The sequence below is a fragment of the Anas acuta genome, chromosome 11, assembly GCF_963932015.1.
Source record: "Anas acuta chromosome 11, bAnaAcu1.1, whole genome shotgun sequence".
NCBI lineage: Eukaryota > Metazoa > Chordata > Aves > Anseriformes > Anatidae > Anas > Anas acuta.
In genome coordinates this window covers 21,098,891-21,124,915 of record NC_088989.1, presented here as the reverse complement: position 1 = coordinate 21,124,915, position 26,025 = coordinate 21,098,891, and the positions used below count along the sequence as shown (strand labels likewise).

General features: G+C 33.9%; 1 protein-coding gene across 18 annotated transcripts in view; it reads right to left on the bottom strand.

Moving 5' to 3' along the window:
- Nucleotides 1–26,025, bottom strand: part of CACNA2D3 (calcium voltage-gated channel auxiliary subunit alpha2delta 3) — a 463,864-nt gene that overhangs the window by 44,544 nt on the left and 393,295 nt on the right. For 16 of the 18 annotated variants that reach the window (XR_011100159.1, XR_011100160.1, XR_011100162.1 and 13 more), the window contains 3 exons: nucleotides 8,264–8,325; nucleotides 7,288–7,332; nucleotides 1,296–1,358 (listed from right to left, as the gene is read on the bottom strand). Coding sequence is in view for 14 of the 18 variants with exons in the window: in XM_068694140.1 (XP_068550241.1) it covers nucleotides 1,296–1,358; nucleotides 7,288–7,332; nucleotides 8,264–8,325 (170 nt within the window). In the remaining 4 variants the exon portion in view is untranslated. Of the gene's footprint in view, nucleotides 1–124; nucleotides 924–1,295; nucleotides 1,359–4,076; nucleotides 4,400–7,287; nucleotides 7,333–8,263; nucleotides 8,326–26,025 lie in introns of those variants that run through there. The other 2 variants (XM_068694153.1, XM_068694152.1) reach the window with 2 other exon arrangements.

Genomic DNA, 26,025 nt, shown 5'->3' with positions numbered 1-26,025 from the left:
GTTCACTTAGTCACATGGTCTAAACTTTTGGGCAGATCTGTGCAGTGCCAGGAGTCGGACTTGATGATCCTTATGGGTCCCTTCTAACTCGGGATATTCTATGATTCTATGAATAAATTTCAGCCTTCAGTTTTGAATATAAGACAGCATATTGTGAAGAATGACTACTTCACAACTCAGTATGATATCTGTTTAGCAGCTAATGCTCCAGAACTGGATTGGAAGGATAATGGTTTTTAGAAAAAATACATTTTCCTTGCTTATTAGTTGCTAGCATACTCAATCAAAGTGGAGCAAGGGACAAAGGGATTGTGGGGAAAGATTATCCAATTCCTTTTGAGCAATGAAATAAACAAACATCTGTATCTTTTTTCTTTAAGAAGTTTCATATTTAAGGCTGCAATAATTCAAGCTTTTAATTTAGAAGTGAAATGTTCAGTTTGGCTTCTTTTTTGCCATCCACTTATAGTGCTTTTTTTTTTTTTTTTTTAAACCTCCTCTCCAGTCACTCTTCTAAGTCACCCAGAGCACTTTCTGATAGCTGTTTCCCAGTAACCAGAGTAGTCATAACAAATGTAGTTCTCCTAAAGGCTGAGTAAGAGTACGGATAACTCCTATGCACAGTTCCAACACAGACAAGAAATTCAATTTCAGACAACTCTGTCATAACTGAGGCAGCATCCCATCAATTCTCAGGCAAATGTTTATGAGGGGGTAGTGGTGGGTTCTTAATAAGGTTTGCAGAAATGAAGAATTATACATTCATTTTTCAATTAGTTTCCATGAATGCAAAGCAAATTAAAGTTTTAAATGATCTCCCCATTAATCATGATCCTTATCCTCTCTATTGTGGTGCTGATTGCTGAATTTTAGTCCTTCAGTGGCTGTAATACACTTCAGAAAACAAACTCTTCAGCAAACACCTGTGTAAAATTTCATTATCTGAAGTTTGAATGTAAGAGCTCTGCATGCCCAGCCTTCTCCCTTCCTCCCCACCCTTCATAGGTGGCAAAAATGCCAGAGTAAATCTTTCTTCTTGGGGTAAAAATTTATCATGGAAGATAGACAGTTCTTCAGCAAACAAGCCCTTTCAGAGAACAGTTATGGGTTCATGACTCTACACCACTGGGAGACAGAAACTGAGCTCCTGCGAGAGGCAGCTCACATTATTTATTGAAGGAAGTTTTTAACTTCATGCTACTAATTACTTAACAATTTAAGACAGCTGTCTATTTTAAATAAATAAATAAGATAAATCAGTAATAGCAGTAACTGAATAAAAATCTTTCACTTACCTGCCTATAGTCTTCAGACACTAAAATAAATCCATTGTTATCTATTAGGTAGCAACTGATAGACTGAAAAAAATAATTAAAAATACAATTCAGATTCCTGGTTTTAGGATACAGCAATAACTTAGTTTACTTCCAAATGACTTCTACATAGATAAAACTTTCTTTCAGGTTCTTTTAATGGTTTATGTAACTTCTAAGTGGATGTAGTCTCAACTCATGGGATGTTACCTGATTTAGTTTTTATACAGTTAGTCCACGCAAAACAAAACAAAGATGTATATAGAAATAAAAGTTATAAAATAATTATAACAAACATTAAAAGAACAGGATCAGTGTTTGTTTTGTTTAATTAATTCTTAGAAGTATTTCCTTGTAACAAGGTTTGCAAAGGCATAGAACTTTGTTGCTCCTGATGGCTTATCCTGTGTTCGGAGAAAAACATCAGCACAATGTCATTACTCTAATGATGTATTAATGAAAACAGTGTTAGCCTAGAGGACCAACAGGGGACCAGGTAGTATTTTTTAATTTGGTCATTGGGGGAGGGGAACAGAAACTTCTGTAAAAGAGGCCCCATAGGTCTCCTAAAAGCTTTTCAAATTGTGTTTTTAATTGGGAACTGGATTCAGAGATAGGACTGTTAGCTTTTCATAGGTCGGAGTTATAAATTGCATAAAACTAGGTAAACTCAAATCAGTGCTTCCCTCCATACGTGCATGCACTATTGTAACCTTAAGTGAATTACTTGCTACAGGCAAAATTTTAATTACTGTGCTTCAGAGTTTAAACATAAGGTTCAACTCAAACCTTGATATAACTCAGTTTCTCTTCATTATTGCCAAATACCTACCTCAGTATTACATCCTTAACATGTTTCTATCATTAGTCTAAATCAGCAAACATTTTAACATTGTTCCCTGAATTTTTAGTGACATTTGTGTAAAAAAATTGTAGGGTGACTTCCAATACAGGAATCATCATGGCTTTGCTTCTCATTCAAAACTTTTCCTGCTGTGAAGGGGCTGAACAGAAACATCATAAAATGTGCTTTCTGCTACACCCTGTACACCTCCAGCAAAATCCCTCTGCAGTTTTATAAAGAAAAGTAGGGCTGATTCTGCAGTAGCAGTTGCTCAGGGTGTTGTGAAAATGTAGCCTGATTTTTCAAGAGATTCCTAGATGAGTTTGATTCTCACTCTGGCCATACATTCTGTGGAACTGCAGAAGAGGGATTGGCAGAAATGCTGGCATGAAGCTTAGTTTTGAAAATACAGAGAAACCCAAAGCAGGCAAAAGTTCAAAATGACTGTAATTCTCTGATGCAAGTGCAGGCTATTCTTTCTAATAGGGGAACTAAGCTCTAGGCACCCCTAGTGGAAGAAAACACATCAAAAAGGAAGTTGAAACAACTCATTATTTCCAAACTTTGATCTGTTAGAAAGCCAAAAACTGTCAAATGCAAAATGACAAGCTGATGATTCTGGCAAGCAACTGAGTAGAGCTAATTCATTCAGAAGAGGCAGCTACTTAACCTCAATGGTGTGTGAAGAGTGGAATTTCAGAAGTTGGACTGTAACTCCATAACACTACTATCCCCAAAGTCTATCATAAACCTCCCATGAACTTTATTGAGAGAAAAGCTAAGCCAACAAAGAGCTCTTTTGAGGACACTTAAAGTCTTCATGCATGAAAGATTAATCTAAAGACAGTACATAAGAAAAAATATTTCTCCACAGCATAGAAAATAATTAAGAGTAGTTACATTGGGTACATTGAGACAGTGTAGGCTTAATTTTGTAATTTATGAATTACATACTGTTGGGTAAACACTGCTGTGACTCAACAGTACGTATCCACGTGGGTCAAATCTCTAAGCCATAGTCATTTATTAGTACTGTTCAAAATTTTAAACGATGCTAATGATAGCTAATTGCACTAAGTGGAATCTGCATCTTGTTAGAGATGTTTGAAGATAACTAGGTTTCTATTTCTATCCATTTTAGAAACATTTAACTATGGTGAAATGTTCATTCAGGACCACTCATTCACCTATCAGCCAGCAAGATAACTAATTTTCACTATTCGGTACTACACCAAAGGAACATTTTGCAAATGAAATTTAGCATTTGAAAAGGACAGTGGGGTGCATTTATTTGTCCACTACATCAGAAAATCTCAAATAGAAAATGACAAATGTAAAATTAACATATGGGATAATAATATTTGCATAGACTACAACTGTATGAAAAAGGTTTAATTCACAATGGTTCACAGGTGTTGGAAGTGAACTACATACAGGTTTGCCCAAAGGTTCAAATTCAATGAACTCCAGATTTCAAGGGGAACATTCTGTAGGTGGAGAGTCCCTGAGCTTGTAAAACAGAGCAGGCATGAAGTCCAGAATAAACACTCCAAGAATGTTGACTGAGGTCTGAGAACACATTTGGAGTACAGTAACTTTGATGAAGTTCAAGTCCTCTATGTATTTGTCACAGTTCCAATATATAACAACAGTAATGGAATGTTATAAGGGTTAAGAAACCAAATAAAATAAAATAAAATAAAATAGAATAAAATGTGAGACTACAAAAACAAGAAAAAAGAAAGAAAAAAAATACTTCTGAGGAATTGAAAATCTGTCATGCAACTGCATTTCAGAATCAAATTCCTCAACTAATTCTTTGCATGACTACTGTGAGACCCTATTTCCATTAGTTTCATTTCTTAATATTTTTAAGTGCTTTAATTTGTATGGTAATTGTTCATTATATATTTTCTTACTGTCCTATTAACAGATAGTGTATCAAAAAAAAAAAAAAAAAGCTTGGAACCTCTAAATTATCAAGGTTCAAATTATCAAGGTTCATACAACTTCTCCCTGTGTTGATCCTCCTGTCCTCCTGCTGATGTCAATTGAAAATAACTGAAAAGCCTTTGAGCAGCATTTTCTTTGCCTATGAATGTAATATAAAAAGAAATTCCTTATCCTTATCATTGTATACTCAGTTCTTCCCATGGACAGACCATAAGCATCTTTGCAGCAATGATAATATATCAATTCTTGTCTGGATGAAGCAGTTGAACACGTTGCAGCCAGGAGACTCCTTTACAGAAGAAATTGTGTACTGTTAACTATTTTGTCACAAAGGCTATCTCAAACAAAGGAAGTCAACTCTGCTCAGCTTTTAATCCTGCAAGTGTGGTGCCTTATGCTAAATGAGATTTTACACAGCACTCTGTGCAGACTATGTGCAGTTATACTTCTCAAACTCGTTGGCTATGACTGGAAACCTACTGATATTTAAAGGTGATGGAAACAACTCAAGGTAAAGTATGCACCTTAAATCTGTAGCAAGTTATAATAAAACAAATTCAGGAAACTTTAGCTAATTAAAAGTTCCACAGACCTGGTTTGTCAATGGATGCATGATCACTTTTAGGAGAATGGGATAATAAACATTATGAGATCTCCTTAAAATCATTGTTAATGCAAATGACAGCCTGAAATTGGGGCTAAATAGGTACTTTCACACACATACACCTGGGAGGAATCTGTTTGTTTTATATATATATATATTTTTTTTTAAATAGTTTATTAATAATTAATAATTATAAGTTTACTTTACTTGGTTAAAATAATACAAGCTGCAAATGGAGAAGTCTGTAAGTCTTTACAACTAGAAATGCTAAAGACTCATAAGGTCCATTTCATGGCCAAAGATGGCATGATCATCACAATTCTGTGTTATAGCTTACTGCAAGTTTTCCATTATTTATTACTATCTCTGTCCTTCAGATTATCTTCTTCTGCTGAAGAAGTTAATGCTCTACTCTTATAATTACTGATGTCTGAAGTTTTGTCTTTGTCTCTGGAATGGTTTTTGTGATCTGAATTTCATACTGAACAGACATATTTAAAAAAATAAAATAATATATATATATATCACTGCATGTGCATACTGGATTCATTTTTCAATAAAACACACTTCAATGTCTCTTTATATGGGGTTATGAAGTAGAATACTAGAAGTGTGATTGCTAAGATGGATGATGTATCTTTAAAACTTTTTATAATTTTATACAAAAGTAATCCAAAAAATAAAATAACATCGTTTGCCTTAAAGAACAACATATACAATGTAATAAAAATCGATGTTAGAAAGAATTCTCAAATAGAGTTGTGAACTTTTTTGACCATAGTTATTTGGATTTTGAATTACATGTTCTCCAGAAAGCCCAACCCAGCTCAATTTTCATTACAGGAAATATCACAAAGTACTTTATGTACTTTTTAATGTGCTGAACAGCCCTGAATGAATTTTGGGCTACTCCAAATGAATCAACTACTGAACAGGTAGGAATACAGTCAGAACAGTGGTCCAGGTGGTGGAAAATGTAGGGATTTTGTTGGAAATACATTAATACAGGACATGCAGCACCTCTGAGAAAAGAAAGGTGTGCCTAATTCAAATGCTGAAACAGTCAGGAATAGATCTTTACATCCAGACTAGAACACAGATAAGAAAAGACAACAGAGAAACAGAGAAAATTAAGACTTATGGAATATGACAAATAATGTATGTTGGTTTCTACTGTAAAAAGAATAGACAGGAATTTGTGAGAACTTGAAGATCTTCAGAAGAGATGAAGAGGGGCTGTTTAAATACCAGAGTTTTCAGTGGTGGGGGGAAACAGTTTTCAGTTTGCTGTACAAATACTTTTTATCACTTTGTTGTAAAGGGTGTAAATGGCAGCAAAAGCTAAGAACACACTGACTGCTCACTTCTGGCAATACAGATAGCAGCTTCTCTGAAAACAACTGAGATGTATAAAAACAGAATAAAACTGTATGAAAACTTTATAATTATATTAAACAATGGTATTCTACTTTTTAAATAGATCACAAAAACATTACATTGGCATGAGTTACAGAGGCAAGCAGATTCTTGCCTTTTAATGTATGTATGTTTTGCAACAGTTCTTTTGGATCACTGTGTGAAAAGAGAATTTCCTATTCATCTGTTTTTTTGCCATGGTTCTCAAATATTACTAGAATTACTATTTTTCAGGATAGTGCCCTTGAACTATGTGAATACAGCCTGAAGTTTTTGTTTCCAGTTGTATGAATTTATATTTCATGATACTTTAATGCAGGCAGTTTGTTCAAGCACAGTTATTAGGTGACCCAGATTTCCTCACACAATTCGTTCAGTTTGGAGATCATGCAATGTTGTTATCAATAACTGGTTTATGTTTTCTTCCAAATTACTGATAAGAACTATACCTGAAACAATATCTAAAACCCAACTCTGATTTGCTAGAATCTTGCATATTTAATTCCTTCCCATGTATCAGTACAGACAGTACTTTCTTAACCATTTTTTAATTCACTCAACCTGTGACACATTGGTTGCTTGATAAAAATATCATATGGTATGATATTAAATGGTTTGCAAAAGCCTATGCATAAGACACTAAAAATATTATTTTTATCTACCAAATTAAATATTACGTAAAAAGTTATTTTGGTGAGATCACTAAGAACTACTGACTGATGTTATTTCTTTTCTATTTCTGAAGTGCTATTCATGTATTACTACTGCATAGATTCAATTCTGCATTTATATTATACTGGTAATAATTTATTTAATATTTGTGTGAACATCAGAGACTAGTTTCTACCTCAGGTGGACAATTAAGAAGTAGAAAATAAATGCTTTAGAATAGTTTCATGTGACTTCCAAAACTGGATTAATAAAACAAAATTTACTCCAATGCATATTTGAGATATCACTGTCAACCTCATAAATAAATGGATGTTTGTAAGTAGTCATAAAATGTCTAATATAAATTGCATTATATTTTGGAAGGTGATTCCTAATTATGCCAGGAGATTAATTTTGTTTGAACATCACAGTGTACATTATAATCAACTTCATGTTCTACTGCAACAGGTATATAAATGGAAAATAAAGTTCTGTTAAATACTTACTTCATCATCACAACTTATAGCACATCTGCCATCAAGAGATGCACACTAGAGACAATACCAAAAATCAATAAAATATTTCAGTTTTAGTTTTATAATTCAAATAAAATGACATTTCCAAAATCAAGGTGAGCACAATTATAAAGATTTGGACATAGTTTCAATTTTTATCAAAGCCAGAAATTGTTCTAAAAACAAGAGTAGGGAAGTATTCAATCTATTCACCAATCATGTTCTGTTCCATAAAGAAAGGGTGCATTCACAAGGTATCATTGTCAACTGCTATAAACACCTTCATCTCCTTTGTGTTAGCAGCTTTTGACCATTTGTCAACAAGAATATGTGATTTTCCAGTGGGGTAGGGTAGGACCAGGATTTTAGGAATCATTCTCTGAAATAGTATGGTTCCAATCTATTCTCAAAATATGGGTGAAATCTCCTAATAATTAGAAAATGTATGATCAGCTCTTCAATGAACAAAAATTCTATATACTAAAACTTTAGGTATAGTTTATTAAAGACTATAGATGCCAAGCCTGATTCAGTAGCCTAGTTGACTAATCAATGTACATGATACTGGAATTAACTAAATGTTGGAAGAAAGGTACTAAGTTGGCAAGAAGACATATTTCTGCCTGTATTTCTATATCACTGAAAATGAATAAATATAACTACTTGGTCTGCTGTTCCCCTTTTTCTGACAGAGAAAATTAATGTCAGGTCAACAAAGTAACTCCTTATATATAGGAGCATAAAATGAATTATCTTCCTATTTTCTTCACTGAAGATGGGATCAAGAGGACTGAATACTCTTTTGTCTAATTTTGAACTGGAAGGTATATATGAAGAGCTAACTGTTTATATAACTCAAAATATATTGCTTGCAGTAGTTTTGTGGAAAAAAAAAGTGCTGATCAATTGCACAGTTAGAAAGGTGCTATGGATTCAATGGCAAGAAAAATTTCAATTTAAAACATACCTGTCTGCTTGCAGTCCAGAATTTCCGCTGGAAAAAATCAAGTTTCATCTGGATACCCACAGCTGTGAAATATAGAAATAAAACCGATATGTTATAATACATTTCTTTAAAATAAATCAGAAGGAGAAATAGTCCTATAATAAAGAGAGAAAGCTAGTCTTGCAATAAAAAGACACAAATAATTAAATTGGACACCACATAATCACATTTTAAATAATTTATAGCTTGCTTAAATATGAAGATATTGCTAATATAATAAGCAGCAGAGCAACCATTATTCAGATTGCATATGTCTCCATATTAAGCAGCAGAATCACAAGCTGTGCATAAATACATTATACATTTTGTGCTGAAACCCACGAACGTTTGCTGAAACAACAGGAGAATACTGGTCAACATTTCAAGTGTTCATTTGTTACTGGGTCATTTCATCCATGAAGTAGAAGGTAAGAAGTCTTTTTCTAACATAAGATCTTTAAAAAAAATGAGATTTCTACAAAACATAAGAGCAACCCTCTTCATGCAGATGACAGGATACAAGCAGCTGCAGTTTTGTTTTCATAGTTTTAGCCCTATGAATTTTGAGGCTTCTTAGACAGACTGCAATGGGAAATAAATGATCAGGGAGGAAAACTGAGCCTGCTCGCACTCAGACGATTGCCCATGATTTCAAGAGTAGTCTATATTTGTAGAAACCGAAGGGCTAAACATTACCAGTTACTGTCTTCCTTACTTTTTCAAAAATGACTCAGTTTATTTCTCTACCCCTTTTAGAGAAGCTCTACCACTAATCTACGAGGTACAGTATCCTTTAATGAGGTAAAACAGCAATGCATCTTAAACTTTAGTATAGGTAGAGGTCATGCAATGTTATAATGGCAACATTTAAGTATAACACGGAACAGAATACATATTTCCCATAATATTGAAAACCTTGTAGTTATTTTTAGAAAATTAAGTGCTACATGATCTGTAACTATGTTTTAAGATAGGAGAAGAAAACACAACTTCCATAAACACTGTATAGTGAAAGAAGCATAGGAATTTTCTTTGAAGAGGCAATTTTTACTGTGAGATTTTAATCTCACCATTTACTTTTTTTGTTTTCATTTCACTGTCTTGAAGAATCCACGTAGCAACTTCCATGTCAGTGAATGAATAATTTCTAAATATCCAAGTGATATATAAAAAATGACAATTATGGATGTTTCCTATAATTCAGACTACAAGTATATGAATCAGTAAATATTCAAAAAGAATTAACAATGCTAGTGTATGGAATAATATTTTTTTCAACCCTTAAGGTGATAATCACAGAATCACAGAATTTTTCTAGGTTGGAAGAGACCTCAAGATCATCGAGTCCAACCTCTGACCTAAAACTAACAGTCCCCACTAAACCATATCCCTAAGCTCTACATCTAAATAATAAATAAATAATATATAAATAAAGCATTTTTGCAAGCTTTTCCCCATGCTTTCCAAGAACATTGTAGCCATCGCAGGACATATATATTGCCATGCTTTAAGAACTATTCAAATACACTTCAAAAGTTTTTAGAGCCAATACATTCTTCTGAGCAATCTCCAGTCCTTCAGCTCTCAGAACTTCAGAATGAAATACTGGTGCTTCAAGTCACTTTATATTTAAAACCTTGTTTTATGACTTGGTAACATGTTAATTTAAAAAACAATAACAACAAAAAGACAAACTTCAAAATCACAAACCACTGAGTCACTAATTCTTTGTTTAGTCTCTTGGAAGTAACAGCTACCATCAAGGTAAGAGGGTTAGAGGAAGAGGTATTTTTCAGCATGGTATCAAGATAGTATCCACACTTGTTAAAAAAAAAAAGAAAAAAGCTATAGTTGATCTTCACACAGAATATTTATTTAAATTTCATTCAACATTTCTAGGCTTGGTTCAACAAAAAAGGCCAATGGATACAAGGGATACTCTTCTTTAGCCAGGAAAAATGAGCATTCAGAGATGAGGAGAAATGTTTTTGTCTTCTCTGCTGCCTTTCCTTTGTACTGTTACTGAGAAGAATGGGCTAGAGCTGAAGGAACACAGAAGACCAACTAATGGCAGCTGCTGGAGCGACATTAAGGTTCCTTCTTCATGTACCTATTTTCTGTACTACAAAATGTGCCATTTCAAATGAATATTGCAAATCCAAATATTTGTGTCAACAATACTAGCAAGTTTACGTAGACAATTCCACTGAATAACTTTAACACTGCTTATAGATAGCAGACATTAACTCCCTGAGACTTCTTTCCTTTGCTTGATACAGTGACCAGCATTCTGTAGCACATATCCCATGAAATACCAGATGGTTGAGAATTACAGTTAAATTCTTGGCTCAGTGATAATTTTTGTTAATTAATCCAGTTCCTTATGCAGTTATTCCATGGCTGATGGTAATCTTTCATTGTTTCTGTGGGATGCTGTAAGGATAAAATTATTCAGAAGTGCTCAACTTCTATAGAGCTCAGGGCTGTTTAGTATCAAGGCAAAACTGAATGAAAGAAAATAACTTCTCAGAATTGCTTGTGTTCATTTCAAGATCTCCATGGATAAGCAAACGGACAGAAAGATAAAGAAATCTTCCTCAATAAATGACTCCTGTTCTGTGCACAGAATTATAAGAGCTCTTATGCTCTTATATAAGTAAAAAGTACCAATTCCTACTGAAAATAAGAGAAGAAAATAGATCAGACTGATTTATTTCAGGCAAGAGAGGAGAAGAGTCTCCCTATAAACCTGGGATAGGGATTCCAAATACAGACCGAAGGAAAAAGTAGTAAAATCTAAAAGCATTTCCATTCTGTAAAATACCTATAGAATTTAACACTGTATAAAAGGACTAGATTAGCACAGTTAGAGAAATACCTTAAGATCTCCGTTCCCTTTTTCCACAGAAAGTAGAGTATAGCTAACCTAAAGTAATTTCTTATACACTAAAGATGCTCAACATCCTATTGCCATCCTATGGAATTATTTTAAGTGAGATTTGTCTTCAAAATAAGAAATCCTGGAGACAGAATTGAAGCAGGATTATTATTATTTTTATCTGTAACGCGGTTGTACATTAATTTGAGACTCCCTAAGATTCTCTCCTTTCTGACTACTCCTATTACTTGTTGTTACTGTTAAAATAACTGGGAAACAATCCAGCAAATCCTTAGCTACTTAAAAAAATAAATTACACTTCTTTTGTTTATACTCTAAATCTTTGTTTCAGTTCAAAATATCTCTCTCTCTGGTTTTAGCTTAGCCAAAGAATGAGATGTTTAATTTTACACTCCAAAACATAATACTGAGCAATAAACATTGTAACTGCTAAAAAGTACCTCTATTACAGATTGCTGGAAGATTCTCACCTCCAAAGGCAATGCCCATCAAAATACTTACACAAGTTACAGCTACATATGTAACGGCTACAGTATAAAACACGTGATAGGTAGTGTAATTAAAAAGATAACAGATTTTCTTTTAACTCAATACAGACAAGTCTTAGCTAATAAATTAAAGCTATTCAGAGTATAGCAATATATAGTAAAATAATTATGGTCCAGTATCATCTAATATAGCTATATTCCCAGTAATAGTAATTGTTTCATCACAGTGGGATACATAAAAGAAAATATGAATTAGCACTTATTGAATGTGTACTTCCTAGACTGCTTCTAATTCCAGTTTCAGTTTACTTGCACAGTAAAATCCAGTTTCACCCTTCCAAACTTCACACTTCATTCAGTTTCCTTCCTGACCTCAGCGATATTTTTGATTCTACCCATACCTTCCTCTTCTCAAACCAGTTCATTTTCTTCTCTTCAAACAGAAGATGCCCAGGATTTTCTTTTAACATGAAAAAAATATTAGTGTTAAGCTTAGGAATAGAAAATTTCAGCCTAAATAGTTTAAGTCTTGCTAAGCTTTAATACACTGAAAACAGAAGCTTATAATTGGAAGCAATGGGCAACGTTAATACTTGGTGGTGATGCCAGCCATCCCAGTAATTAACTGTTATAAGTATCCCATGATAAAAGTATATAGTTAGCAAAAAGATGGTGCAAAATATTAAGTAATTGTGTACTTTCTTCTATTTTTCTTACAGTAAAGAACAGTCCTACCCATGGAAAACTAAATATCATTTATGTATTTGGCTAAGACACTAATATTATTCACAAAGTACATTTTTTTAAATCAAGGTAGAGTGTTTTTTTTTGTTTGTTTTTGTCACTGTTGGTTGTTGTGGTTGTAATGTTTTTTGGTTTTGATTTTTAATATACATATAACTTAGTGAAGATTTCTAATGTGCTTTACTACTTTTCTGGTAGTTTCTCCAAAATGATACCTTCATGCTTAACCTCACATTGTGGGGAGTTTCAGGTAGTGCCTGGTACTAATTCCATTCCATGAGTGAACTCACCAGATTGCGTCAATGTTATAAATAGCTATGAATCACAGTGTGAAACTTTCTCTGGATAAGCCATCAAAGCCACTCATGCAAATGTAACCACCCTAACAAACTTTTAGCACTGAATTAGTATATCATCTGAAAAGCCCATACTACAAAAGAAATTCAGAGAACAGTACAAAACATGGCTTTAAAATACTTCATAAAAGTATACCAGATCAAAAGAGCACAAGACAATAGTATAGAGAATTTCCTAATTGTTTTATTGCCCTGAATTTTTCATACTGTACTGACACTTGCTTTTCACTGATAAATGGCATAAAAGTATTTCTTTCCTCAATGAAAAAATTACAGCCAATAACTTTTTGTAGCTGAAAAGATGCTGTCAATCTCTGTTGGGCTGAAAATGAAAAGCTTTCAACAAGAAAACCAACAAAAATAATAGATTTTTCAAATGTGTGTACTGAATATTTAGATACCCCTAAATAATTTTATTTTTAAAATCCACTTGAATGTGCACATACCTTTCTTTTTTTTTTTTTTTTAAACTAAATTTGATCTACTGTGCCTCATTAAAATTTACAGATTGAGTTCCCCAAATACAAGTCTCTTACTAACCTAGATACAATGCAAAATACAAATAATCTCAAAGTTTGAATTGTTTCGTATTCTAAAAGTATTTGAAAAAAAATAATCTTGTGTTACTGGTATTTTACTTTTATCTTTAAATAAGTGGGATGACTACACATAAATTTATAAGTATTATGTAAGTATATAGTATATATGTGCCTGTGCTTTGTTATGCAAGACAATAGTTTTCGTAACATGTCATAAGATCTTAGCTAACACAGAACACTTTCTTCATCAGGTGTATTGGGATGCAACATGTAAATATGTGAATTCTTAAATGGACAAGGGAAAGTAGAAGCTCTCCCTCTTTATTCACTGACCTTAAACCTACTACTTTCTCCAAGAAGATGTTTAGGATTGGTGGTAGAAGCAGCTGTCTGGGTGGAAACTCCCAAGATACAGGGAAGGCAGTGGCAACTGGTATTTCCTGGAGGCCAAGTTTAAGCAAAAAGGGAGGAGATACTCGGATCTTGATGTAAGGCCAAGCTGAGAGGGGAGGAGGACGATGATTGGTGTGAGGCCAAACTTCATTCAAACTCAAACCAAAAAAAAAATGAAAGCTGAAGGGCTTGGTTTGCAGTCAATCCCTGAAAAACTGAACTGTGGAGGGCAGTCTGTGAACATCATCATAAACCAGACTCCTGTTGACTCCCTGACACATATCTTTCTTATGGAGGACTAATGAAGTAGCAGCAGGAGCAGAAGGAAACACAAAAAGGACATATATTGAGTGAAAACATTAAAAAAATATATATATATGTATAGAGAGAGATGTTGTTAACTGAAAGTCTATTGTCTTTTCTGGAAGCTTCACTAAGGAACTTGGAAGAAAACAGGTTATCTGTAAATTATCATTCACACAGTCATGCTGTATTTCAAACTTTAGAGGATAGTAGCTGATGTGCTGCCAACACTATAACAGTGTAACACTGTAACAGACAGACCCAACACAAAGGTTCCCACAAAAATCCACTCTTTTACCCCATGATAAACTCTCGGTACCAAGTCTACAGCTCAGGGGAGCTCCTAGGAAACCAATTTTTAATTTTTTCCAATAAAAAAATATTCCATAAGTGTGGAGGGAGGTAACCACTTGGCATACAAAATTACACTAAGTGCACTTTGCTGGGAAGATACATACCTTATTCCTGGGAAGCACAAGGAGTACATTGACGGTATAAAATAGGGGTTTAGACTGTACAATTTGAAGGGGATGAGGTGGTGCATGGTTAAGCCCCTGTCTGGAGTATTCTCCCTGTGATTTTTAGAATATACCTGACACCTACTGACACATGGTTCATTGCAATAGCCAAAGGGGAAAAAAAAAAAAATAAGTGGGTTGAGTAGTATTTTTATTAGCCTCAGGAATGCTTCAGTAGCATGCAAAGAGAAGGCAAGCACCATCAAAAGCAGGAAAGCTGCTGCTGGTGGAGTTTTTACAAGGAGTTCCTGTGAAGCTTCACCTTTTTTTTTCCAGTATCTTCTCTGCAAGCCAGTAGTGTGACAACTTTCTGAATTTTGATGGTATAGGGAGCATGTGAGACAAATCTGCCCACATTATCACTAAAACAATGAAGTAGTGTTGGCATTTTAACTACTTCTTAACTATTCCTTAGTTTTACAGGGCTTCCTTGCTCATTTTTGGCAATACTAAAGTATATCCCATGACTGAAACAAAAAAATAAGAACGGTATATATTTGTAAGCACATTTATAAATCTTAAGGGAGGGTCCATAGCATTCCAAGTTCTCAGAAGAAAAAGCTGTACTTCTTGCAGCTGAGGTCTTAATCTTACTAGTTAGAGTGGCTTAGCTAGTATTTCTTTCACATCTCAGCTAACAGGCTGTGGTTTCAAGTTTGCAATTAATGAACCTCAAGAGACTCAGTTCAGACAAACATCCAGAAATTAGGATCCTTATCTGAACTCTTGGAGGCTGTGACCAGATTCTCTTAGGAGATGTCGGGCTCTTGGCTTCCACTTTAACAAAAATATAATGTGTTCAAACCTTGACAACATTTTCTTTTTTCCTGAAATGCAAAAGACTACTATTCTTATTTACAAAGAGATTTATCCTTCCCAAACCGGGATCCTAAAATAGAAGAATGGCTACAAGGTATCCTACTACTAGACACAATTTTTTTGGATTGAAGATAGATTTTGTGGATGTGTCCACTGCAAAATGAACCCATGTCCGGTTTCTCCCATGTCAGTTCTATGGCTTCTAGCCTACCATTGAACTGGAAGGCAAGACATGAATCTTCTACTACCAAACTTGGCATGAAGAGGAGAAAGAGACTTCATAATTCAAATCCTCCTACCTGCAGAACACAGTGACTACTGACTACTTGCTCTACCCAGTTATTACCATAGATACTCAAATGCACATAAATTCAGTGAATATATGAAATATTACTAGTCAAACAGGCTTGTATACTGGGTGAGAAACCATGACAATTTTTTCAAAATTACATCATTTGGGAAAGAAAGTTTTGGATATTTTAATGACTGAATTATAATAACAGCAGTGATATTCTCTACAAATCGCTCTATACCATGATTAGCAAATTACTTTGAATTACTAAAAATATAAATAATGTTATCAGAGGTCAAGTAATATATTGGAAGTTGTTGTATTAAGTATTCTGTATTTGCAAATATAAAGAAAAATAGTGCTTGTGGATTTGCATCACTCCCATGTCTTTACTAAACAATTTTAAGATGTAGCAATGTCAAAAGATCAAGACATTATAGATTTCCTTGAATTGTATTAGCTGCGAGACAAGCTTTATCTTTTTTTTTTTTTTTGGTATAAAAAAGTTTTTGTTTAAGTGCTGCATAGAAAAGAAAACAGAAGACTATTTGTTCAACAAAAATAGGAGTTCGTATTTGAGCTATAAACTAGCATTCCTGCAATATCCAGAACTAAAAAATTTAAACCATGTCAGGAAAGAAAAGTAAAGTCTGATTAATAGCACTGAAACATTTTCCAGTATACTGAAACACAAGCATTCTTCTTTTTCATATTCTCCTAATTTATATATATTAAAGAAGAGAAATACTATTTTTCGAGATATATTAGTAGCTTGTTGATTCTCAGTATATTACTTATAAACACCTCACTTGAAAAGCTAATCGGTTTTTAAAATGATGGATTTACATTCTCCGTATCAGAACATTTTCACATTTAGTTAACTTTATTATTTATATTATACTTACTTGATACTTTATTACCACTCTTTGAAACTCTGTCAAGATATATCAATTATTTATTTTAGGAATTTACTATTCTGGAGAAAGTAGTTTATCTTCTGTTTTCTTTAGGTGTGTGAACTGGAAAATAGTGCCACCAACAGGTCAGGTACTGAGGGATAGTCTTCTAGACTTTACTGAGGGAAAGTCTTCTACTTTACTTGTCTACTTATTTCAGGAAAAAGAACAAGTTAACATCTTCAGAATTGCTACACAAGCCTACAGACCCTTCAGCACGAAAATTTGCTTAGGTCTGAATATTCATTAATTGAGAGAGATCTTCATATTACTGAAAATCAGCCAAGAGTTTACTTGCTTCATTAGATAATTGAAGCATTTTGCAACTCTTTGATGTTGCAATACACAAAGATCAATGTATTCTTATATATGGCCAAATACATAAGTTCATAATTTTTTGAAAGGATACTCCCAGAAAATAAAAAGAAGGACAATGTCAAAAATGTTGAAACTGATAAAATTAAAAGGCACTTAGAGATTTCTAAAATTTGTTACTAAAACATCATCATTGCCTGAGATCAGTGTCCCAGGTTATGACCATCCATGAACTTCTCTATGTGAGTTATTAACTACTGGAAATAGTATAAGTGCTGATGTGCCTTCCACAATAACAGGGCTAACGTGCCAGATTTACATTACATAATCCATTATCCAGATGCTTCAACATTGTGATTTATATCCTAACGATTAGTAGGATTTAGCTTTCAATACAGCTTTAAAGTATCTTTTAGAAGAATAATTTTTATTTGTTTTTTTTTTTTCTTAAAGGAAATCAATACCATAGATACCAGCTGTAATCCTTTCTAATGAAATAGCTTTGAAATAAATGGGGAAGTTTTGCTGAAGGATAGATGTATTTGACATTTCATTAAACTAAAGATCTATCATACAATTAACTTTTCTGTCAACTAAGTTGCAAGTTAGGTTCAAATTCAATTGGGGCTTATGCCTAAAAGGTGTTGAGCACTGCTAGTGCTCATTGAAATATGTGAGAGTTAAGGGATGCTCAGCCTATGTCTTCAAATATCAATTCAGAAAAGACTTCTGGTAAGAATTTACAGAAATTATTTTGTTGTATAGAGGGTAACATCTCATTGACTTAGAAAGTCAGCCTGGCAGAGGCCAAATTTCTATAGTTGTTAAGGCACATACTAAGGGCTGGCAGATACCAATGGGATTTCTAGAAGCTCTCATCTCATACTGCAATCAGTAAATGTTAGGGGGTTCTTCTGAAGTCCCTGTTGTACTCATTTCATCACTACTAGGCAATAAATAACTTTGAAATACCATTTTGCAAAAGGTAGGCACTTGTACATGACAGAGGCATTTAAAAATGACAGAGGCCCTCTTGAAAATGTTACTACAATTTACTAAAAACATATTTAATTTTCTAAAAGGGTCAAATCAATCAACTTTGAAATTTACTTCTATTTTACAAACAAGGATACAAGAATCTTTTCCAGAAGTAATAAATCTTCTCAGTGTGTCTATGAGGGAAACAAAGATTATCTCATTTTTTTTCATAGTACAGAGCCAATATGCCCGACTCTTTTGTTAAAGGCTCTCTTTGTTTCATTAATAAATAAATAAATAAATAACACAAATTATAGATGCAGTAAGCTATTAAAACCATCAATGAAGTATACTTACATAGATGTATTTTATATTTGCATCTTGACTTTTACATAAAAAATGATAAAAAAAAGAGAGGGTCCACAGATTTTCCTGCTTTATTTCGTACTTTTAAGTGCAGTTAGAAAGCATTTGTAAGGGTGGAAGACTATGATTTCTGTATGTGTAGAGATACTCATACTGTGCTGACTTCATAATTAAGATTCTTTCTCATTTAATTAAATCAGATTAGATTATGGTACTGATTATGATCATTTCCACAAATCAGCATTTTAACTAAGTTTCCATGGAAATGCTATATGCCCCTGTTTTCTTTCTAGACAAGGCTATGCCTGTTTAACAACTTGAAAAAGTTTGATGAGGACAACATATTTTGTTTAAGTTACATTAACCGGGGCCAATATTTCCTAATTACATTACCAGAAGAAGCATTTAGAGCAGTACTTTTTAGCATGGGAAACCCTCCATCAGTGAAACCATCTTAATCTCTGAAAAACAGGAAACATCATCATTGCCTTTGCTTATCACAATGAAAACGTGCTAACTGGTCTTATATTTATAAAATAATCTTTTATTAAATGACAGTGCTGGTCTTGTTTTACAATCTTCATACTGAAAGACATTATCCTATTGCATCTGAATTTCAGATAAACTTCTAACAGAGAACACATGCCTATGAAGTCTGGGTGGTCCAGTGGCTTTAGCAGTGAAACGGAGTTTGAATACTGGCTCTGTTCCTTGCTCTGATGTTTACCTGTTGTGCAACCTTGACCAACTCATCCTACCTTTCAGCTCTCCATTCCTTGTTAGTAAACTGGGAGGAAGGGCACTTCACATTCTATCAAAAGTGATTTGAATTTTATGAACAAAAGCAGTAACAGCTAAGTATTATAATCATACATTGCACATTAGGGTGTGATCTGGAAACAGGTATAATAACTTGCATGAAGCATTTCTGGGTGAGAAAAATATGGCAGGATTTGAAAAACCTGTATTCCACACTACAACACTTTCAGTTTCATAAAATACAAGTGTTCACTTAAGAGCTATGTTTGGAACATTATATCCCGAAGTCATCAAGAACTATCAATTACAGAGAAAGAGAGTCGTCTACTTTTTTCTTCTTCCTAGAGAGTTTAGAGAAAGACAGCTTGTAGCAGTAATGAAAACCTATTTAAGATCTTACCAACACCAAAAACAGAGGTATGGAAATGATTAGTTCTCTAAACTAGGCATACGATGCATAACTTCTTCAGCTTCTAAAAACAGTAGGCTACTTTCTCCCAATAGGCACTTTCAGAAACAGAGAAGCCAGTAATACTGTTCTTTGAACTTATCTATTCTAACTCTGCTAAAACACAGAGATGGAGAGAAATTGGACACCACGCAATGTACTGTCATTTTGAAAAGGGAAATGGATAAAAAGTCTCAACCAAAACATGAGGTCAGCCCTATCACTATGTTTAAAAATAACATCCTGCAAAACAGAATGAAAGCAAATATAAAGGAGATCAGAATATACACTTTTTGACCAAGACAGCTATAGCTGTTTGGACAGACAAAGCTCAACTAGGATGGGAACTTTTGAGATTTTGTTCTATTTTAAATGGTATTAAAATATGCCTTTGGATATAAAAGAGGGTACTGGATTGCATTAATTATAGTACGTACTACCTGCGTACTTACAGCTTTACTCGGTGGTCATGAAATAGAAGTCAAACAATAACACTAAAGACAAAAAGGTGAGAATAACATTTAAATCTTTCCTCAGCTTCAGATGTGATAGCCTACTTTTATACAGTATTTTTTCTTTATACTTGCCCACGGGGTTTCCAACTGCCATTATAGAATTGTTATCCTACCAACTAATGCAGGTGCTTAACCCAGAAAGTTCATCCTCAGCATGTTAAGGGATAGTGAAGTAGAGACTACAGTTACAAGCTTGCTAATAATTTTGGTTTGTGCAGAAAATAATAATAATAATTAAAAAAAACACACCTAGACATGGCTCAATATTATGACTGACAGGACTTCTTCATTTATGCCAATCTTACTATAACATTTTCCATTTGGTAAGATCCTTCTAATAATTAAATCTCATGGAAGGATTTTCATTTTTAATAAGTCAAGAATTGGCAAATATTGTACACCGTAGATAATCTATAAATTGGGATCACTGTTGAATAAGCTATATTCTAGTAATGAGAAAAGAAACCACAGAATGCACAGAATGAGGCCCTTTTGTGATTCTGGGGATAAAAAGAGGAAACTAAAGCAGACAAGATGATCATGAATAAGTTTAAAAGAGTAAGAACAGTGAAAATGCAATTTTCCTTAAAAATTTCAATCTTTACTTTCCTTTACTTGACTTTAAATTATCCCAGTGAAGTAGATTCATTACTGCTGGTATAAACTGCACACCTCTATAACAAGGCTTTTATTACAAGTTCTTTTTATATTTCATACTTTTTTTTTTTTCTTGTTTTGGTTTGTTGTTTGGCATTGTTGTTTTGTTTTCACTTTATTTAAATGTATATTGTTTTACTCCTGCATAAATTTCCTCCCAGGGTATCTGAAATCCTTAATCATCATCCCAATATTTTTCTCCCACATTACATTTTTAGAATCAAGTTCCATAGCTTTTAAGAGTTCTGCTTATGTCAGAGGGATAAAGAGGTTTAAATTTCATTACCTGTTAAAGGAATTTAATTATCCAACAAGTTCTGTTTGGATACACTGTTCCTGTTGTTACTGTTCTTTGCTAATCTATATCAGATTTTCCAGCATTGTAATTCTTATTAATAAAATGCACTCTGCAAGACAACTTATTTTTCTGTTTCCTTGCTTTTTTTCTTTGTAAAGAGAACCTCTCAGTGGTTCAGAATTTTACAAATTCTGAACAGAAACATAATTATCCTTTATGCTAAGTTTCCCAGAATTTATCATGTCTGCAAACAGCAGAACTGAATAAACTTGAAGGGTAAGAAATGTATCTTTACACCTGTCTTACTCTGTCACTTCTTTTTAAACATTCTGTGGGAAAAGGAACTTTAAAACACACGGTGTTTAAAATTTGCTTTAAGGCTAAAAACAAAAAAAAAAAGAAAAAAAAAAGAAATACAGAGGATATCAGTATGTCATGATGTCATGTGATCTCTAGGATCTTGTAGTATACAGAAGACCTTTGGTGCTGCTCCTATAGCAGTTAGAGCAGTCAGAATGATATGGATATCCAGAGTGGGAAAACAAGAAAAGCAGCTATGTACTGCTTTATAAAACATATTTGTTATTGAGATGAAGACCATCAGCAGCAAGTATATGTATCTGGCTCATTGCTGTTCACTAGAGCCATATGGAAAGTGTTTCCTATATTCTTACTCTTCCTATGAAATAGTCCCATTGACAATGAACACTGATGTTACAGTTTCTATTCATCCATATCCAGAGGCCTGCTAGTTTTTTTTGTTCGTTTGTTGATATGTAAATATGGGCATTCCCAACATTAATCAGTGAATTTTACTGAACTACTACTATCCTGCCATAAAAGCATGAAAGGAATTAATAAAGTATGAGTTCTATTTCATAACATCATTGGTGAACAGCAGCTTAAGACAGAGTAACATCTACTGCGTTTTACTGTATTTCTTCATACACAGAGAATATTTCAAAATCTTTTTAGAATAAGTTGCTCAAGAAAATTCCTTCCAACTCTTTCAATAAATTGACCATTCCGAATGTACAGGAAATTTATGTTTTGTTACTAAGTTTGAGCCCAGGGTGAGATATGACCATGGAGAGTAATTCTTTCTAAATATGAAAATAAGAAAATGAAAATACTAAGGAAAAGGTTAGAAAACAACTTTGTCTTCAGTGTAGAATGAATAAACTATTCAGAACTATAGTGAAAATTACCTCAATTTCAACATGTTTAAGAGAGGATAAAAAGGATATAAAATGTTTAGACAAAACAACGTGTACACTCATCCTTATTCTTACATGTATTTTTCTAGGTCCTGTTTTTTTTCCTTTCATTTCTGTTACCTTTTCATCAAGCAATGCAGATTTCTACTTACAGTTACAGCAAAATGAATTCATTAATGAAGCCTAATCATGTACACTTTACCTACACATACAAAGATGTTCAGCTGTACTACAGGCAATTACGATTCACCAGGAAAAACCTAAATTCCCCCACACATACCAGTTCTATTAGTGACAGAACTAAAAATACCCTGCTGATACATACATGTATAATCTGACTCTAGCCACAACTTTATCTGGCTTGCAATTAAGGTAAAGTAATTTCACGTCTCTCTTCTCATTCTGAAGGCCTTGCACCCCTTGTAATAAACTTTCTACTTTCTACCTACCTACATACCTACTATATGGTTAGTGCTTGAGCATTTTCCAGGCAACCCCTTCCCACATTCATATACTGCTTATTTAGTTATGGGTAAAGGAGTACAAGCCAAGTTGGCTTCTAACTAATTATATTAATTATGTTATATCACAACAAATTGCTGGCTATTCTTTTTACTGGATTGAAAGTCTCACATCACGTTAGAGAATTAAAAAAAATGAAAAAAAAATCTGCAGACAAAGGATTGACCCAAACAGCTGTCTCCAGATTATCCACAAAGAGATGGATATTAATAAGAATTTTCCAGTCAAAACCAGAACACTTTGGGGATTAATGCACTTCTGGCCTAAACTGAGAAGGTGCTTACCTAGGCAGCCCCTGTGATACCAACTGTCAGTGTAGCAAATGTCTTGATGGCTTTCAGTTTGTTGCAAATAGCAGAATAAGTCCCCCAGAGCTACCCAGCTTCCTTCCCCCACTGTAAATGTGCACCTGGAATGCAGTGTGCTCCTGCGCATCTAGTCCACTACTGTATCTCATACACTGGCCCCAACCAGAGGTGTCAGAAGAAGGTGTAAAAATTCTGATAAATAATAATTATTGTGGAAAAAAATTGCCCAGGGGGAAAGGTTTTTCTCCATAACTTGTGTCATTAGTGGTTGAATAAAGCCCTTAATAGTGAAAGTTTATATACCTTCTAAATTATTGTTTGTTTTTTTTTTGTCTCACAAGGTAACTATGGCTCCAGATTACATATGCATCCTACTAATTTCTGGCCCAAGGATAACTTCCAGCAATGCGTTCTATAAATTGCTCATTTTATAAGCAAGTGCCAGATGTATCTAAGTGAGGCAAAACAAGTCACTGAAAATAGAAGAAAATGGGGCTCTTCCCTCAAAGTCAGTGATCCAAAATACAAAAATCACAACTTCGTGCTGGTTTCCTCATTTCTAGAATTAGAAAATACTGGTTCATATCTTAAAGACTTACTAACAGACAATTCATAATGATTGCTAAAGAGAGGCATGAGCAACCTTTGGATATAAATTATGCCTCCTTAACTTTGTGATAACTAAGATTTGATGTCATAAGTCTCTGCTTGTTATTACTCTCCCCTTACTCTCCCTAACCACTAAGACTTCTGAATAAATCTACACAGACGCACAGACACCTTCTGGAATTTACTCCCAGCTTTTTAAGGTTCCTCAGTGTTCCTCAAGCCTAATTTGGTTTGGTCTACAGACTTATACTTCTCAGGTGGAAGGCAGACAAGAATAGTTTCCAATGCCTTTCTCTATTTTTTTTCTACTTTTGAATATCTAGTTCCATGACCAGCACAAGTTGAGAGGGTCCTAAACAGTTTCAGTGCATGGACTGCCTTTGTAGAAAGAAAAACATTTAACAACAAAGGCATATGATAGTTGACTAACAAATACAGATCCAGAATGAAGAGGAGTTTGCATTGCACATAGTTTCCTTCGGGGCTTTCAGCAAGAGTTTAGCTGTTTTACTAATCTGAAGACATACATTAGAAAGGCAAAAGCTCATACCATTTCCCTGTAAGTGTTGCAGCTTTAATACCTTCCCACCCAAAAGCAGCTGGGAGCAAGTCTAATAGAGAGAATGCACAGAAATTATCTGTTGGGGTTTTAGCAGGTTTTTTTTTTTTTTTTTTTTTTTTTTTTTTGTTTGTTTGTTTTTTTTTTTTCCTTTCTTTCCATTTAATCATGTCTGTCTGGGCTTGATACTCAATGTAGTCAATATTTGTAAATTTTAACTATTTGTTATATTTATTTGTCTCTTTTCTGCTAGAGTATAATTCACATAATTCTTTAGTTTTTCTTTAGCGTAGAAGAGATTATTTTTTTCTACACACTACTCCTTTCAAACAGAAAGCAATAACTAGTGTAACAAAGTATATGCTGGCACAGCAAACACTGAATTTCCCCCACCAGTAGGCAGGCTAGAACATTAGTTGACTGGGCTGTCTTGCCATTTGCAATGGGAAACGTATCTTGTTACAACAGGGCACAAGTTAATTTAAGCAGTCACAATAACACAGTTGCTGCACCACATCAGACAACTGAAAAAGAATCCTGCTGGTTCTTCAAAAGGCCAGAAGCAGAGTAGATTTCATGGTTGTTTTGTTTCTGGCAGATCTCTACCTGTGTCACAACTATAATTTTCCCCACATCAGACTTCTCTGTCATAACCGAAGTATTATTACTAATAAATGGGAATAGAATATGGATTATAGGTTAGGGAAAATTCTGTTTACAAAATATGTATATGGGTTCTCAATATAAGGAAAAAATAGCCGCATCTACACGAAAAGGAAATTGACAGATTTAATCATATGTTTCCAAATCTGAACTGGCATGAAGATTTAAAAAAAAAAAAAAAAAAAAAAAAGTAATAACTTCTTACACCACAATTCAGAGTACATAAAACAACCTCTGCATTATTGTTAGAACTGAACCTCCCACAGTGCTCAACTTTCTGTGACCCTGTCCTACCAACATCTCTTTAATATTATGAGTGCTAAAAATAATACAATTATAGCAGCACAGGCTTACCTAAAATAAGAGAGGCAGTTTAGAGATGTTCTTTACGGCTTCCATTAGTTTACAAAAAAGCGCTGCAGAAGCTTGCAAGTCTACCTGGTCAGCAAACATGAGTTAAAAAGCAACAACTAGTTAAGAATGAAAAAAAAAAAAAAAAACCTAACAAAAAAACATCTTCAAATTCATAAGCTAAAATAAAATTTTAGATTCCAAAGAGAACTTAAAAGTGTGAAAAAGTATTACCATACAAAAAATATCAGAATACCAAACCAAAGCAGAATACCTAGCACCTCCTGTAATATAACCAAAAGTCATGAAAAGGGTTACCATTATTGCAAGGAATGGGTTATTTCAAGGACAGAGGAGTGTCATCTGTAGCAACAGGTGCCCGAGGTAAAATTGTTCTTTTAAAGGGCAAAGCAGAACACCTGGCTACAATTTCTAAGGATTATGGTATTTTACAATCACCCTTTTTACATTTAGTTCTGTTTTCATTAAAATGATTCACTGGTACTGCTTAGGATAGGCTTGTTTATGTATTTGTATGTATGTAAAGATACATGGGTTGGGAAGGGAAATAAATTATATATGTAATAAGATAAATGTATTGTGCAACCAAACACAAACACAAGCACAAGAGAAGTGATTTGCTTTAACCTCTATGCTAAACTACAGTCTTCTTTCATCCTGTTTCAGGATGATGTATCATTCCCCATGAAAGTCAAGGACAATATGGTATGCCATTTGAGCACTATCCTAGTATCTTCAAGAAGAACAGTCACGTTTACTTTACAAAATGTCTCTTCTCCATTCTCTGGCACTGCCCAACAATATTCACTGTTCCTTTGGATACCTTGACTGATTTCAGAAACAATTCAGCA